The 14,921-nt window shown below is 40.2% G+C and overlaps 2 protein-coding genes across 2 annotated transcripts; one reads left to right on the top strand and one right to left on the bottom strand.

Moving 5' to 3' along the window:
* The first annotated feature begins 4,659 nt into the window (after positions 1–4,659).
* LOC105564723 (60S ribosomal protein L14) lies at positions 4,660–6,848 on the top strand. The gene is made up of 4 exons (XM_012017336.1): positions 4,660–4,757; positions 5,393–5,494; positions 5,969–6,163; positions 6,478–6,848. The coding sequence occupies exons 1-4, from the start codon at positions 4,755–4,757 to the stop codon at positions 6,637–6,639; spliced, it is 462 nt and encodes a 153-aa protein (XP_011872726.1). The 5' UTR covers positions 4,660–4,754; the 3' UTR covers positions 6,640–6,848.
* A 2,176-nt stretch (positions 6,849–9,024) lies between these two features.
* On the bottom strand, positions 9,025–14,587 carry LOC105564722 (diencephalon/mesencephalon homeobox protein 1-B). Its single transcript, XM_012017335.1, has 4 exons — positions 14,504–14,587; positions 12,749–12,883; positions 10,405–10,691; positions 9,025–9,825 (listed from the first exon to the last, which is right to left on the bottom strand). The coding sequence occupies exons 1-4, from the start codon at positions 14,585–14,587 to the stop codon at positions 9,549–9,551; spliced, it is 783 nt and encodes a 260-aa protein (XP_011872725.1). The 3' UTR covers positions 9,025–9,548.
* Positions 14,588–14,921: the final 334 nt, after the last annotated feature.

Here is a 14,921-nt window from a genome sequence, read left to right as displayed (position 1 = left end):
GGACAGCGCGCAGTTGCCGGCGGTTGTTTACGTCGCCGCTCCCGCGTCTCGCGTCCCCATCCCTCGCCTGGCAATATCGATCGCCGTGCGGTCACATCTCGCTACGCGCTCGAATTGGACAGTGGGCAGGGCAAAGACGACGATTTTCGATAATTTTTTTCTCGTTAACTATTGCGAAAATTGCAAAATGTTTCAGGACTTTTCTGTTCATCACCGATCCGTTCTACCTTCTCACGAGCTCGTGGACAAATGTTATAACTCACCCTGTATAAAAATAAGTTAAAATTTCAGTGTTCTGGACAAAATATATTAGAATCTCACATCATATTATTTTACTTTATACAATACATCAATTCGTTAATGAAAATGAATAGGCTACAAAAGATTAGCTCGGCGAATACATCATTAATATTCGCCATATTTCGTTTAAGTTCTGTGATGTAATTCAATGATTTTCAACATGGAAAAGTGAGCTTGACATACCCTGATTTATAGAGCTCTATGAAATTAAATGAATGTGAAAGAAACTTTACGTTGAACTCGTTGAACTTTAGAGGCCCCGCTGTAGAAAAGAATGAATCCCAGATCTTCCGGATTTCCTCCGATAGCGGTCATTTCAGCAGGGAGTTAACGACGATGGTTTCTTATATCATTGAATCTCGTATATTTTCATTTGTATTGAAATATAAATAATTCTTCCATTATTAGTGTTAATGGGAGAATATTTATTGAGAAGGATATATATAAAATCTTCTCTTTTTTTTAGTTAATGTCGCGAATCGACGTCGCGCCCTCGTGCTGAAATCGTTGCTTCCGGGGATCCGAGACAAGAAAACCAAGGATTAAATCTTTTTTCTGCAACGGCGCAGCTAACTTTCCACATTGAAAATCGCTTACACTCCTCTACGGAGTTTCAATATATTAAATAAAAAATTTACTTGCCGTTAGCATTTAAAACCTATCCATTTTAAGGCAAAAATCCATTTTAAAGCAAAAATCCATTTTAAGGCTAACGAATATACAAAATAATATACAATCTACAATCTATAATCTACGAGATGCACTGTAAAAAAAGTATGTAAAATTACATACATAATAAGTGTAGCGATTATACTCTATTAATAACGGAAATATATAAATATACATATGTATATACTTTTACCAAAAAAATGTTTTACTCTTTGTTGTGTAAATACTTGTTTTTGTACATGATGAAAAATTATCAAAAAATGTCAAATTTACACAATCAAAAGCAAGCAATTTACTTATTATATAAAGTAATAATTTTACTTACAAGAAGTAAATTTACTGACGTATGTAAACATACACCTTTAATAGATGGTCCCAACATTACTCACTATAATATTTGTAATTTTACATGTAACTTTTTTTACAGTGTGTATATTCGTTGCCGTAATAAAAAAGTTTTTTACTCACCGACCCGATGCGCAGCAGCGGAGTTTAACTTCGTTGATTCTGTAACACAAAATTATAAAATTCACATTAAAACAGAGTATTCAAGAAAACCAATCTTAAAGAAAATAATTTTTAAATGATTGAAAATCAATAAACGGAAGATTAATTTTATATGAAATAAAAAATATTTACCCTAAAGTTGCTCCGCCGGTGCCTGATGCCTTCCCCAGGCCTCCTCCTCCACTCAGGTTGTCTTCTTGCACACTCGCGAAAACACAAAGGTCGTTCGCGCGATTTTACACTTTGAAAATGGAGCTTTACTCACTCGCGCACTGACAACGGGAAAGAATTATGATTACGCGCACTTAACACCACAGGACGATCGACACACTCCCGGTAACGTTCTTTCGTTACGCGCACTTAAGCCTTGTCTACACAGAAGTCGTAAAGTCGCAGTCGTAAGAATAGTCGACTATGATTGGTCAATTCTTATGTGTCTGACGAAATTGACCCGCAGTCGATTATTCTTACGACTACGACTCTGCGACTTCTATGTAGACGAGGCTTTACGTAGTTGAGAAGGAACGCAACACGCCGCGACGTTTACTTTTCGACACACGCACAATTAGCCGGACGCGGATCGAACGAGCGAGCGAACAGACGCGAATGAGCGACCCGTTTCACTGACCATTTCACGCCGAATGTCGCGAGAAGATGCTCGTACCCAGCCAGAAATAACTCGCCCGGCTCGGCAGTTAACTGTCCCCGTCGACTCTCTTCACTTCGACGCGAGCGAGCGACAACTTTTGCGTCGCGTCGCAACGTTCACTTTTCGACGCACGAACAATTAGCCGGACTCGGATCGCACGAGCGAGCGAACAGGCGCGACTGAGCGACTCGCTTCACTGACCTTTTCACATCGAATGTCGCGAGAAGACGCTCGTACGGCGCAATCAAGTCCTCGACTCCCGGCATTCCCGCGGAGCGAATTCTCTGCCGAAGTCTCGCCCTCCTTCCCGCCAAATCTTCCACAATAACTCGTGAATTGCCAGCACAGTTCCGTTGGCGGCGAATATCGGTCTGTTGTACCGCGTCGACCGTGTGTCATCGCGGACACGCGAGTCGTGAAACGTAATTGAAACGTAAATCGTGTCGTTATACTCGCCGTGCGCGGCTCGGAAGTAAACTCACCCCGTGCACTCTCGTCCCTTCGACGCGAACGACACAAGCGAGCAGCAATTTCTGCGACGCGGCGCGCCGCACCTTCGTCGAGATCGCGAGCGGAGAACACTCGCGCGGAAAGTTCCTCGTCGCGTTAACCGAGACGTCGAGTAGACGCGTGTTAACTCGCTCGACCCGACCGACCACTGTTCAAATGCGCGCAAGCCGTGTCCGCGGCGCGGCGTACGCACGGCCATGATTGTTGAGTTTCGAACGGCGGATCTTCCGATCGCGGCTAGTTGGTCAAACGGAGGATCCAACGGAGGAGGAACCAACGGCTTCTACGCGTCGCGCCTGCCCCTTAACGATCGCCCGTAGTCACGAGAAGCGCCTCGATTATTCGTCCGTACTCGGGACTCACCTCTGCTCGACGACGGATACGAAAACTACGGAGCGATTCGCTCACCGCGCTTCGTCACGTAGCTCGGCGCGCTCGGCTATGATCGGCCGCGCTCGGCCGGCTTCGGGCGCGCCGCGCCGGCCGCGGGATTTTTCGTGGCGGTGTATGTACAAGCGCGAAAAGCCGCCAATGTAATGCAATATATACCGATTATATACGTAAAACAATCCTGTGTGACGTGTCCGTTAGCACTTCAGTACAATCTGTATTGATGATTTAAGAAGATACGCAACAAATCCGATAATATTTTGAAACACAACACACTATCGAGTCTTGAAAACCGATAACGCAAAAGTAATAAGTTAATAACACGCACAGAGCGACTCTCGCTGCTGCCTGCCGGCTCGACGTTCGGCGAGCGAGTGATATGCGCGGCGACCTTCGACGTTTGCCTACACAATGGCACGCAAAAACATCGTACGTCACCGCACCGAGAGAAAAACAACTACGAACGTTGAGAGTTCGTTGTCCCGCCTACGAAAATGAAAATTGTGTACCTAATATTTTACATTACTTTGTTCCGTAATTGTTACTATGTTTTATGTATTGTTCTGCGGACTTATTGGTATTGATTAAATTAACGATTAATTCTGTTCGCTTGAGAAAATGTATAGGAACAAAAATCGTTGTTACTTAAATTCTAATTACTAAGATTAAAGATTTTACTTTAATAGTTGGTGTATACAAATGTGTATTTCTAAATTGCAAATTTACTACGAATCTAAAAGAGAAGCGAAGCACATCGCGCTTCAAAAAAACCAATCGACATCGCGGAAAAGAGGCCTTTATTCGATATTAACGACATTCGCGCTGGTAACATCTCTTTTTTTAAAAAGGATAAAATGTTTAATAAGATGTAATTTTCACAGCGAAGAAAATTTGACTTCTTATTTAACAAAAACAATTCTCTCATTTAATAAATAGTTTTCTATATCTTATAAAATCTTTATTTAAATGTAGAAAATGTAATGATTTAAATTAATTTACTCAGTATAATACATAGATTTACTTGAAATTTGATATTTTTATTTAAAGTATAAATTATAAAAGTATAAAGAATAAATTAAATAAAGTTGTTAAATGGAATCGTTTGTATTTTATATGAAGAGTTATGAAATGTGATTAAAAAGGTTTGTGAGTGATTCTGATAATTTTAATTAAAATTATCGGGATCACTGATCAATCTTTTTAATCACACTTCACATGTCTTCATACGAAATACAAACGATTGCATATAGGAGTTATTTAAAAATACGTTCAATTGTGGTCAAGTGTCCACGAATTCGGTCTTTTTAGTGGTGGTCTACAACCTTGCTTTCAGTAAGCTGTAAGCCTTAAGCCGTAAGAAATTAACCAATCACAGGTGAGAGTGAGGGGAATAAATGCCATTCGCATACAAACGAGAGAGAACGAAATAGCACAAAACAGAGTTTGTCTTTTTCTACGTGAAACCACCGCTCAACGTTCCCGGCCGTATTGGTTTCAGTTGGAGCCAGAAGCCATAAATTCAATAATAATGCTCAATGTTCGGTCTAGATATATTATGTCTATGGCTGGGACTAAGATTATTGCGAGAAGAAAATCCCTATGACCTAAGGATATATCTCTCTTTCTCCCTCTCTCGCTCTCTCGCTCTCTCGCTGTCTCGGCAGCGACATCTTGGTTGATCTGGTCTTTTATAGCATGGTTCCTTGAGTTCTTTCTCTTCCGGGAAGTCATGGTAAGTGAATAGCTTTTGTGAGCTTATCGAGGAAATGGGCACGAAAGGACGGATAAACGGCGATCGATTGGATTTCTCGCGGATCCTGCTTTTCTCGCGCGATTATGCTCGCGACTCGTGTGAACGCAGTCGCCTCGTGTTGTAAATTTTCGCGCGAGACCTAACCTCCTCACCGGGCGAGCGTTTGTCAGCCACATGGTGCACTGCCGTGGAGCCTCTCGCAGAATTCTAGACGCATCTCGCGTTTTCGTTGACGCGACGCTATATATTATCGTCATTTATTCGCGCGATAAACTGTAAATTACACCCGCGGAGCACAAAGAAAACGCGTATCGAGTCCGTTGAGCGCGATAACAAATTCTTATTTCACATTGATTTTCCTTAATGTCCACTCCCCTACCAATGCGGGATTAATTTTAATCTCAGTTTAATGTCTCGTCTACAACGCGTGGAGTATTGCACTCCACGCATTGTAGACGACGCTTAACTTACTTTTTATCCTTTTTTACTTTTTGTAGGAAGAGATAGTTCAATCAAGATTAAAAACTAATCCACATTGATAGAAATAGATATTAAAGATAGACTGATTATGGATTGTGAAATTTAGCAGTAATATTTCGTCCTTTTCTTAACAGCCGTTCCAGAGGTTCGTGCAGTCCGGGCGCGTGGCCTACGTGAGCGATGGGCCTTATCGCGGCAAACTGGTTACCATCGTGGACATCATCGACCAGAACCGGGTAGGAAGAATATTTCTCTCTATTAACATTTTGTTTAACTTTTAAATTTTTCTGATACGAATAAATTATAAAGTTACGTAGTGCCAAATAGCTTTTAACACCTGACACAGTGATTGATTTGTTAGCAGCAATAACATTATAGTCACTTCTTGTCACACAGCAAGTGTTTTGTAACTGGTTTTACTCTCTGGCTATTCTATTATATGTTATAAACAGTATTTGTAATTTTTACATTGAGAATGTTAAATATGGGATATTAATTTAAGCAAAACATATTTAAGTTAAAGTATGATATGTTTGTTTTGTTTAATTAACATTTTTGTAAAAAGATAAATGATGAAACAACAGTACGATAGGATAGAGCCGACTGACTTTGGTGATGCTAATTTCTTTCTGACGACACAATTGTGACTTCCGCCAAAACCAACCATCTGTGTTAAGTTCTTCTGATCTTATAATTAATATTCGTTTCAGGTTCTAGCCGATGGTCCATCATCAGGTGTACCTCGCTGTGAGATGAGACTCAACGAGCTCCATCTGACAAAGTTTCGTTTACGTTTCCCATTCTCGGGATCCACTCGTGTCGTACGTAAAGCATGGGACACGGCCAATATCAACGAGCTGTGGAAGCAGACGATGTGGGCGAGGAAAGTTGAAGCGAAGAAAAAGGTATAAACAAATTTGATAATTATTTATTATATTAATAGTCGATAGTCACTATTTATGTTAAATAAATACTGTATTTATTTCATTTGTAACAAATAGTGCTGATGCATTTTTATATATCTTTAAAAGAAAAAAGGTGTATCGAAAAATATTTTAAAAAAAGATGTTTGAATACATGATGAACCAGAAGTTATGATAGGAAATGCCGTCTGACTTTATTGATGACGCTAACTCACTCTGACGATATAATTCGTGACTTTAGAAACAAAGTACTTTGGAATGATTTATTCACGAAAATATCTGTTTCCTTTTTTCAGCGTACGGAACTCAGCGACTTTGACCGCTTCAAGCTGCGTAAAGCAAGGCAGATAAGAAATAAGTTGCGAACGGACGCGTTTTTCAGATTAAAAAAGAAGACCAAGAAGGTTAAAACTGTCGCTGCAGCAAGCAAGGATGCGAAAAAAGCTGAGAAGAAGTAACAACATTCTGAATTAAATATATAATTATTTTATGAAGGTCTGGTTATTTATCATGTCCCTTTCATACTACGAGAAATTATTAGCAACCTGTTATTTCATTAAAACTAGTTCTGTGAACAGTAAGAGAATTATATATAATTCTGATAAAAAAAGATTATAGAAAAAAATGCCATCGACTATGAATGTCTAGTAAACTATCTTTTCACTAACTTCTAATAAATCGGTAAAATTAATTTTAAATTATTTGTAACGGGGTATTTCGTTTATAAAAAAATTTCCTAATGTCGGAAATTAGAAATTTGTTTACCAATTCATTTCTATCAACTGTTAGTATTTTTATCTTAAAAATTTAAATTTCAAAAATTAACAAAGTTACATACAAGATGATATTACACCAAGTTTGACAAGCCTATTTAAATGAGTAGCTCCTTTCAGAAAAAATAGTACAAATAGAATTATAAAGAAGTATTTTTTAATTTAATTTCGACTCTTATATTTCATACGTTTTATTTGAAGCCTAATCGTCAAGATATTTACGTATTGATTAATTTCAACTGGGCGTTACTAGAAATGTAATAATTTCGATAAATTTGGAAATTTGCAACATTATATATTGAATAAAAGTCATTGTCACGAGCTTTCGAACAAGAAAGAGACTTACACAGATATTGAACAAGTAGAAAACATAATTAGCGGTTAATATTTATTTCTAAAACAATGTATCCTAAATTATTGTATCGCGCTAGATTTATAAGATATTTATATATATATAATATATATGTATATTATTTATACATATATATAAATTAATTGTATGCTGGTTCTATGTACAGCGTCAATACTTTACGTTCCTTATCAAAAGTTCTAACAACTGAAAGAACCTTTTAAGTAGTACATTCTATCCTCGGTCATCATGTCGTGCATGCAAGCGCAAAGTACGACACGCGAATGCATTTTAAGTCTAACCGACTTGTAAATGGTGATCAATAATCGTGCTGTCGGGTACGTTGATACCGACCCAATGTACCCGTTATGTGTGCGGGATACGACTCGACGATTCTCCCCTACGAACAAGCAGTCGTTAAACCATACCCAATCCGTTACGTAAGCGAGAAGACACGCTTCTTACGTATTACAGAGAAACGCGCCGGACACCATTTGTGCACTCGACTGTTAAATTATGCATGTGACGCGCATTTCACGTCGTAGATCTAAAGAAAAGAATCATGCGTGTCTCCCGACGATTTAACGGAGAGACTTGGTCTCTCCATCATCGTCGAAAACGCATCGAAATCACTAAGTTTATTGTACAGAAACGCGATTTCCGTCGTCTTGCTGGCCTCCGTCGAAAATTTTTTACAAACAACGGTGCACGCGGGGAATAACGACAAATTACAAATCGATGTTTGATTTTGGCGGATATCTCGACTTTTGTTTTTTTTTACCGCTCGTAAAAACTTTTCTCGCTCATAGCTCTTTCGGTCCCCTTTCACTTCTCGTTTGATATCAGAAATATTAATCACTAATTTTTCTACAGCGTGTGATAGTAATATAAATAGCAACCTCTTTATACAAAGATGACGCTCAGCGAATAAAATTAGGTAATTCTTGTTATGCAGCTACGATCTTTCTAACGTTATATCCTTGTCTCCGCGAGAAAGAACCCAGTAAACACCAGCCAACAATTACGTAATATCGATATTTAAAAATTTCCCTCTCGACAATATAAATGTGATGTAACACATATATTGTACATAACTGTTACATTACTGAGTAGGAAATTACAACATTGATGTTGTGTGTAACTGTCAGGTGGTGTTCACTGGGAATTTTTATTTATTGTTTAATAATGAGGGTATGTGTTATGATACATGTAAATCTGCGAATAGAACGTTCGAAATGTTCAAGAGAGCACATCACTGTAATCGCCGAAGAAACAAGCTAAATTGGAAACTGAAGCCAAAATAAAACTTAACAATCAATTCGATAATTGAAAGAAATTAATACAGCGCATATTTATTGCTCTCTCTTATTTGAGAATCTCTGCGTACTTTCAAATCGCATATCTCGATGGAGATATTTTAGCGTCTAATTGTTATTATAAAATATTGCTTTAAAAATATTTCATTTTCAATTGCAGTTTGCAACGCGGATTCGTCATGCAGAATCCCAACGTCAGAAACGTGGGAAGACAGCAACGTCCGTTAAATATTTTCGGTACGCCATTAAATTAAATACACACGCACACACACACTCTCTCTCTATCTCTATCTCACCCAATAATATACAGCAATAAAGTAATAATGCAATGATACAGTAATACATATATAACGCGATAAAATATATAACGTTGAAAGTCGTCCCCAGCGAGAAATGACTCGTCGATCGATGTCGAAACAATGTCGAATCGACATCTTTTCAACGAATCATTTCTCACTGGGTATCGACATCGCGACGTAATGCGTCAACACCAAGTATATCCTTTCGCGATGTAGCGATAAGGATTGCGATCAGGCCGATCGTTTTATTCGTAAGTGCGTGAATTTTTATACGCATGCTATTAAAATTAAATTATATCACCAAATTCTGAAAGAATGGGGGAAAAAAATGTTAAACGCGGGTAAAGGGCGGAAGTAAAAAAAAAGATTTTAAACACACATTCGAAGGTTCAAAAAGGCAAAAGATACATGTGTATTTGCACGCGTGCCGCCCTCCTCCCCCTACATCTTCACTTTTCTTCCCGTTCATCTTATCTTCGGAACATAATGCGGAGTTCGACGATACGCGCTACCCCGCGTGTCAAACGTGATTACACCGTGATTACACTTAAGAGTCAAGAGATTTCGAAGGGTCGGACGTCTTCGCGAGTAAGATTGGCCGATCGCGGACCGTCCTCGCTCATCCGGCCCTCAGTTGTTCTTGCCGCTGTTGAGAGTGACGTCCAAGGGTTCATCCATGCTCTGCGCGATGTCCTGCTGCTGGTGGTTGCTCGGCAAGTGATGGAATAACGAGTGCCTGGCGGATGCTGGATGGTGGCCCTTCAGGGTGAGATCCATCTCTGCCTCCTGCGGCCGCTCCCTCGCCGCCAGGCCGTCGCCGCGGTCCACCGGACTCGCGCAGATCCTGGGCGGCGTTCCGCAACGGCACTTGATCCTATCGGGCGATTTGTCGCAAGGTATCGAATATCTGCGAAACGCGCAACGCCGCTACGTCAGACAAATGGGATTGTCTGTGATTCGGTGATATTGATTGATAAAGTTTAGCGAGCCTTTTTTTTTTATTAGGTGCATCGATTCGGCCTGGCAAAATACGCGTTATTTCATTTATCTTTCTCTCGCACGGATACTTCGTTCCCGCGCGTTTTGTATCTTGCGTTTGGACTGATATTTGCAAGTATAATTTCAAGGCCACAAGTTTTTTGTGACCAATATGATAATTACAATACATGATGACAAATTAGCAATTTAAATCGCATGTTCCCTTATTATTTCATCGCTATGATATACGCGATATCTATAGCTGTTACAAAAATCAGTATCAAATGAATATAATAATTATCGGCCTACATACATGTATGAAAAAATAAAAACCTTGCTAAATTTCCCCTTCTATTTGTACAGGACATTATTATTAGGACAATGTCCTGTATACGCAATTCCGCTTGAATTTCACGTTTACTTAAAGTGGAAGAAAAGTCACTTTTTTTCGTTATAACTTCGCGGGATTTAGAGTGGACATGTTTTCTGCGTACAAGAGATAGCTTACCCGGGTGGCGGCGGAGGCAGGATTCTGAAATCTCTGCAGACCGACACGGGACCGCCGATCTCGGGTAGCTTGTCGGCCGCGTTCGGCGAGCCCGTGAGGGCCGACGAGGACGACGGCGAAGTGGAAGGCGCATCGGCGGCGGTTCTCTCGAGGCCGCCGGGGGGTGGTCGGCCGAGCAGCAGCGGCGTGGCGCTCCCTAAACCCAAGCATCGCATTCTCCACGCGTCCTGCAGCAATTGTAACCGAGCTTGCTTTCTCCACTTTGCCCGTCTGTTTTGAAACCACACCTGCGGAGGAACCGCTGACCTGACCGATCGTTGCCGTAATTTCGTCCCCGCCCCGCCCCGCGGGGCGAGAAAATGGCGAACGTTACGGAGGGGCGCGAATTGTTTCTCGTAATTCGTAATTTGATATATTGAAATTCGGACATTCGATTAATTTGGACGACAATCATTCGCAAGTTTCAACACCTTGAATTCCGTCTGTTAAGAAGAGCTCATTTATTCTTTTTCTCGCGAGGAGACCAAAAAAGAGTGTCACGTTTTCAAATTTGCATAATAAAAAGACAGAGAAGCTGCGTTTGCTCCAGAGCAAACAATTTTGGACTACTTAATTCTATTCAAACTTTAATCGTGACTTTAATTCCGAATGTACGTGTATACATATAATAGATTTAAAGACATCTTTGAGAAAAAAGTAATTATATATCGCGTCCTTTAGGAAAATTACTTTCGCATCGACTTATTCTCATCGTATCGAGGACCCATTGCCGCACAGCCAATTACTAACTACCCCGTATACAGTTTACCCTTTAACACGCTCTGACGGGATTCGCGGGTGAGGAGATTCGAAAGCATTAATCGAATTTACTCCCGGTGAACTTCCGAGTTTCTCGCGGCCGCTCTCGCATTCGTTGTTCGCCCGGTCGTTTCATCAGCGTTCGCCTAATCGTTTTCGCACAATGGCCCGCGCGTAATAGCCTCTATCGCAGCCAGATGTACGCGGGGCCTTTGTGATACGATCGCGGATCAACCAGTTTTGTTCGTATTCCTGATATCATTAATGAATCGAGACATCTGCGCCGACTTGACCCCTGATTGAAAGCCGCTGCTCCGACTTCTGCACTTGAAATCGCAAGAAAATTAATTGATTCAACAACCCATGTCGTATCAGCCACTGATTGATTAGACGAGCACTGGCCTTGAATCCTTCTTTTTACCGCAGTCATGTCTCGCGAATTTAAATTCGATTCAATCGCTTTTTAAGATTTACGTTACACGCAACAAGATTGTGGGTTTAAGTGAAAACAATTGATCTATGATCTACGAAAGACTGTATTTCTGCATACGAGATTCGGAACGCATGACGCGTGTGATATGCAGTAATTTTTCGTTTGCCCATTAATGAATAATTTAAATAAATAATTAGACATATGGGAAGCTAATTTGTACGTACCGTATACAAAAAGACAAAAGAATATTGATGAAAATTCGCTCATCTCTGATCTTCCTTCATAATTACGCGTTAAATTGGAAGAAAATTTATCGATTCAATACTCCGTGTTCCCCGTATTTTAATTTGCTTCTGTTGATATCTTGTTTGTAAACGACCGCATTTTGCCGATGTTTGTATGGTAATATATGAAATAACAGCGCGACTAATGGAAAATTAGATCCATCGCGATTACGATCATTAGCGGGTTATTTCGGCGGGCTCGAAGAGCGAATGAGAATAAACCGAGCGTATTTCCTGCAAACAGTTTATTTGGGCTTTAATTAGTGAACGATTTTAGGGAACGAAGCAATCTGTTGGAAAGCTATATTTCGCAGATTTTGAGGTTGCAAATTTTCTTAGCCTTTTCCCGTAAAGGCAAAGGGCTTTACGGTACGGAGCTTTACTCGGTTAATTTTCCGGATAAAAGGGTTGCCAAGCTAGCCAAGAGAAATTAAAGATAGCAGAATTTGAAATAAACTTCAGATCGATTAAATTAAAATTTTCGATTTATCGATAAAATTCTTCTTTTCAAAAGGAATTTTGTTTTTTAGCCAATCGAAGAAAATATTTCTGATAAAAACTCGTCGAAAAATAAAATTGAAAGAAATTTCTTCTTTTATTTATGATCTACACTCTTTCGAATTTATTTTCAATCGTTAGACCTTTTCGACAGCGTGCTTTATTTATTAATTGGACAACTGTAACGAAATTCGGTGACGTAATTGACACGTTGGGGCAAGTTTGTGCAATTATTAGCAGAAGTTTTTCTTGAAGGAAAATAGAAGAAGGCTAGTTGAAGAACTAAGTGAAATCAATGAAAAAGAACAAAGTGCTCGCAAGGAAGATTCACCTGAACACGTGCTTCTGAGAGTGATATCCGAAGTGCGACTTCCTCTCGGAGAAAAACGTCGGGATAGTGCGTTTTCTGGAAAAGGGATTCCAATTCCTGAAGCTGTTGCGGCGTGAACGTGGTCCGATTGCGTCTCTGCTTGAAAAAGTTCCAAGGATCTGACTGTTACATATGTCACGAACACCGAAATCTTTACATGCCCCCTTAAATTATTTCATAGCTCTTAATCGCGCGGCCATTTTTATGCCATTGTGTAGCACAAAAATGACATACCATACAACATTATGATGCTACTGCGTGAGTAATGACACTATACACAGAGAGTTTTCTCTTAAAATTTATTCTGAAAATCATGTGGGACAACATGGCACTCCGAAAAATCTTATAAGAGTTTTTTGAAATTTTACCATACATTTTATTGATAAAATGTATATAAGTATAATTATTAGTTCAAAGTTCTTCGAAATGCCACGTTGTCCCACGGTCACATGTATTTTAGGACAAATTTTAAGAGACTATTCTCTCCGTGTACATTTTAATAAGAGAATACATGGTAAAATTTCCAAAAACTCTCGTAAAGTTCTTCGAAATGCCATGTTGTCCCACGGTCACATGATTTTCAGGGTAAATTTTAAAAGAAAGTTCTCTCCGTGTACCATTACAATATTCTCGAATCTAAAGTTATTAGAGCTATTAAGAAAAATGACACGCATTCAAAATTATTATTACTTATGATCAATGTATTAGTTAATATAATGTTTACGCATGAAATATCTTCGAACTATCGCTATTCCATTGATCAATAAATAAAAGGTATACAAAATCAAGAAAAATACAATTTATTTTATTAATTCAATTCACTCGAGAGAAGTTTACGTTAAATAAACACTCCGCTACAAGACTACAAGATGAAAAACAAATCTTACGAGTCTTATTCAATCAATTATGCGATATTTTGATTATAAAGCATTTTATCCAAAACTTTCAGAGTAAATTAACTGCATAAATATCTATTTATTGCTATAAAATATAAAATACTGATTTCGTTCATGACGTATAAGTATTTTTCCGTGTATTTTATTAATCATCGCCGCGCATTTAATTTTACGCGACTGTCCCCAAACTGTGCCTACGAGAGTGCTCTTTCGTGTTCTCATTTGACGCGTTTTTATCTACACATTTAACGTCGAGAAATACTCCAAAAAATCAACTTACTCAAACGTACACTGAAAACAAATTTTCGCTACCGCAGCTAATCATGGTTTGCTAAAAATATTTCGCTGCCATAACTATAAATTTCTAAACCGCAGCAAACGGTTTGCTGTTGCACCTTCCTGTTTAAAATATCAGATAGAATATGATCAGATTACATTAGATGCAATTTTAATGTACGTAAATAAGAGTCTTATTAATTTGCATTGAAATTGCATGTAAACTAGTGTAATCTGATTATATTCTATCTATTATTTTAAAGGCTAATACAATAGGCACAGTAGCAAAATACTTAGCTATCACAACTATTGCTTTTGAATGAAGAAACATTAGCTGTCCATATTTTACAACTGAAATTTAATTGCCACATGCGATTTTTAGTTTTTCTTTCCGCGTACAATACGAATAGTCGAATACTCGGGAAAGGGGATCGGGAACGAGTCGGGTACCAAAGGGCCGCGCGTTGAGTCCAATCGACGACGGGCGCGGGTGCCGATTGGCTTGGACGCAGATCCGAAAAATGTCGAATTAATGGAAACGTACACTGACCTGACGACGACGGCCGAACATGTACTCGGTAAGCAGATCGGCCTGGGGCCCGAGGGGCGACAGATACGGGCCCGCCATGGCGAGCGGCCGCGCGCGCTCGGTCCCGCGGCGCCTCCTCGACCGCTGCCGCGGGGTTGACCGCTCACGGGGTTGAAGAGGACGAGCCTCCTTGGCGACTCCAACGGCCGACTCCAGCGGGGATCCGCTCACTGCCGTGGCAGAACGGGCCGCTCGCGCGGCGCGAACATGGCGAGAGCACTGCTGAGGTGAGTCGTCACCGCGCTCCGGGAGGGTGAGAGCGCGTAACGAGGGGGTTAGTCCGCGGCTCTCTCCGTTCGCAACCCCCCCGGGCTCGCGCGTCGGCAAAGCGCGCCATTGGCCGCGCGGCACCGGGGGGCGGTTCCGCCGCGTT

The sequence above is a fragment of the Vollenhovia emeryi genome, unplaced genomic scaffold, assembly GCF_000949405.1.
Source record: "Vollenhovia emeryi isolate VEMERY1.0 unplaced genomic scaffold, V.emery_V1.0 DF939160.1, whole genome shotgun sequence".
Classification (NCBI taxonomy): domain Eukaryota; kingdom Metazoa; phylum Arthropoda; class Insecta; order Hymenoptera; family Formicidae; genus Vollenhovia; species Vollenhovia emeryi.
This window is presented reverse-complemented; position numbering and strand designations above follow the sequence as displayed.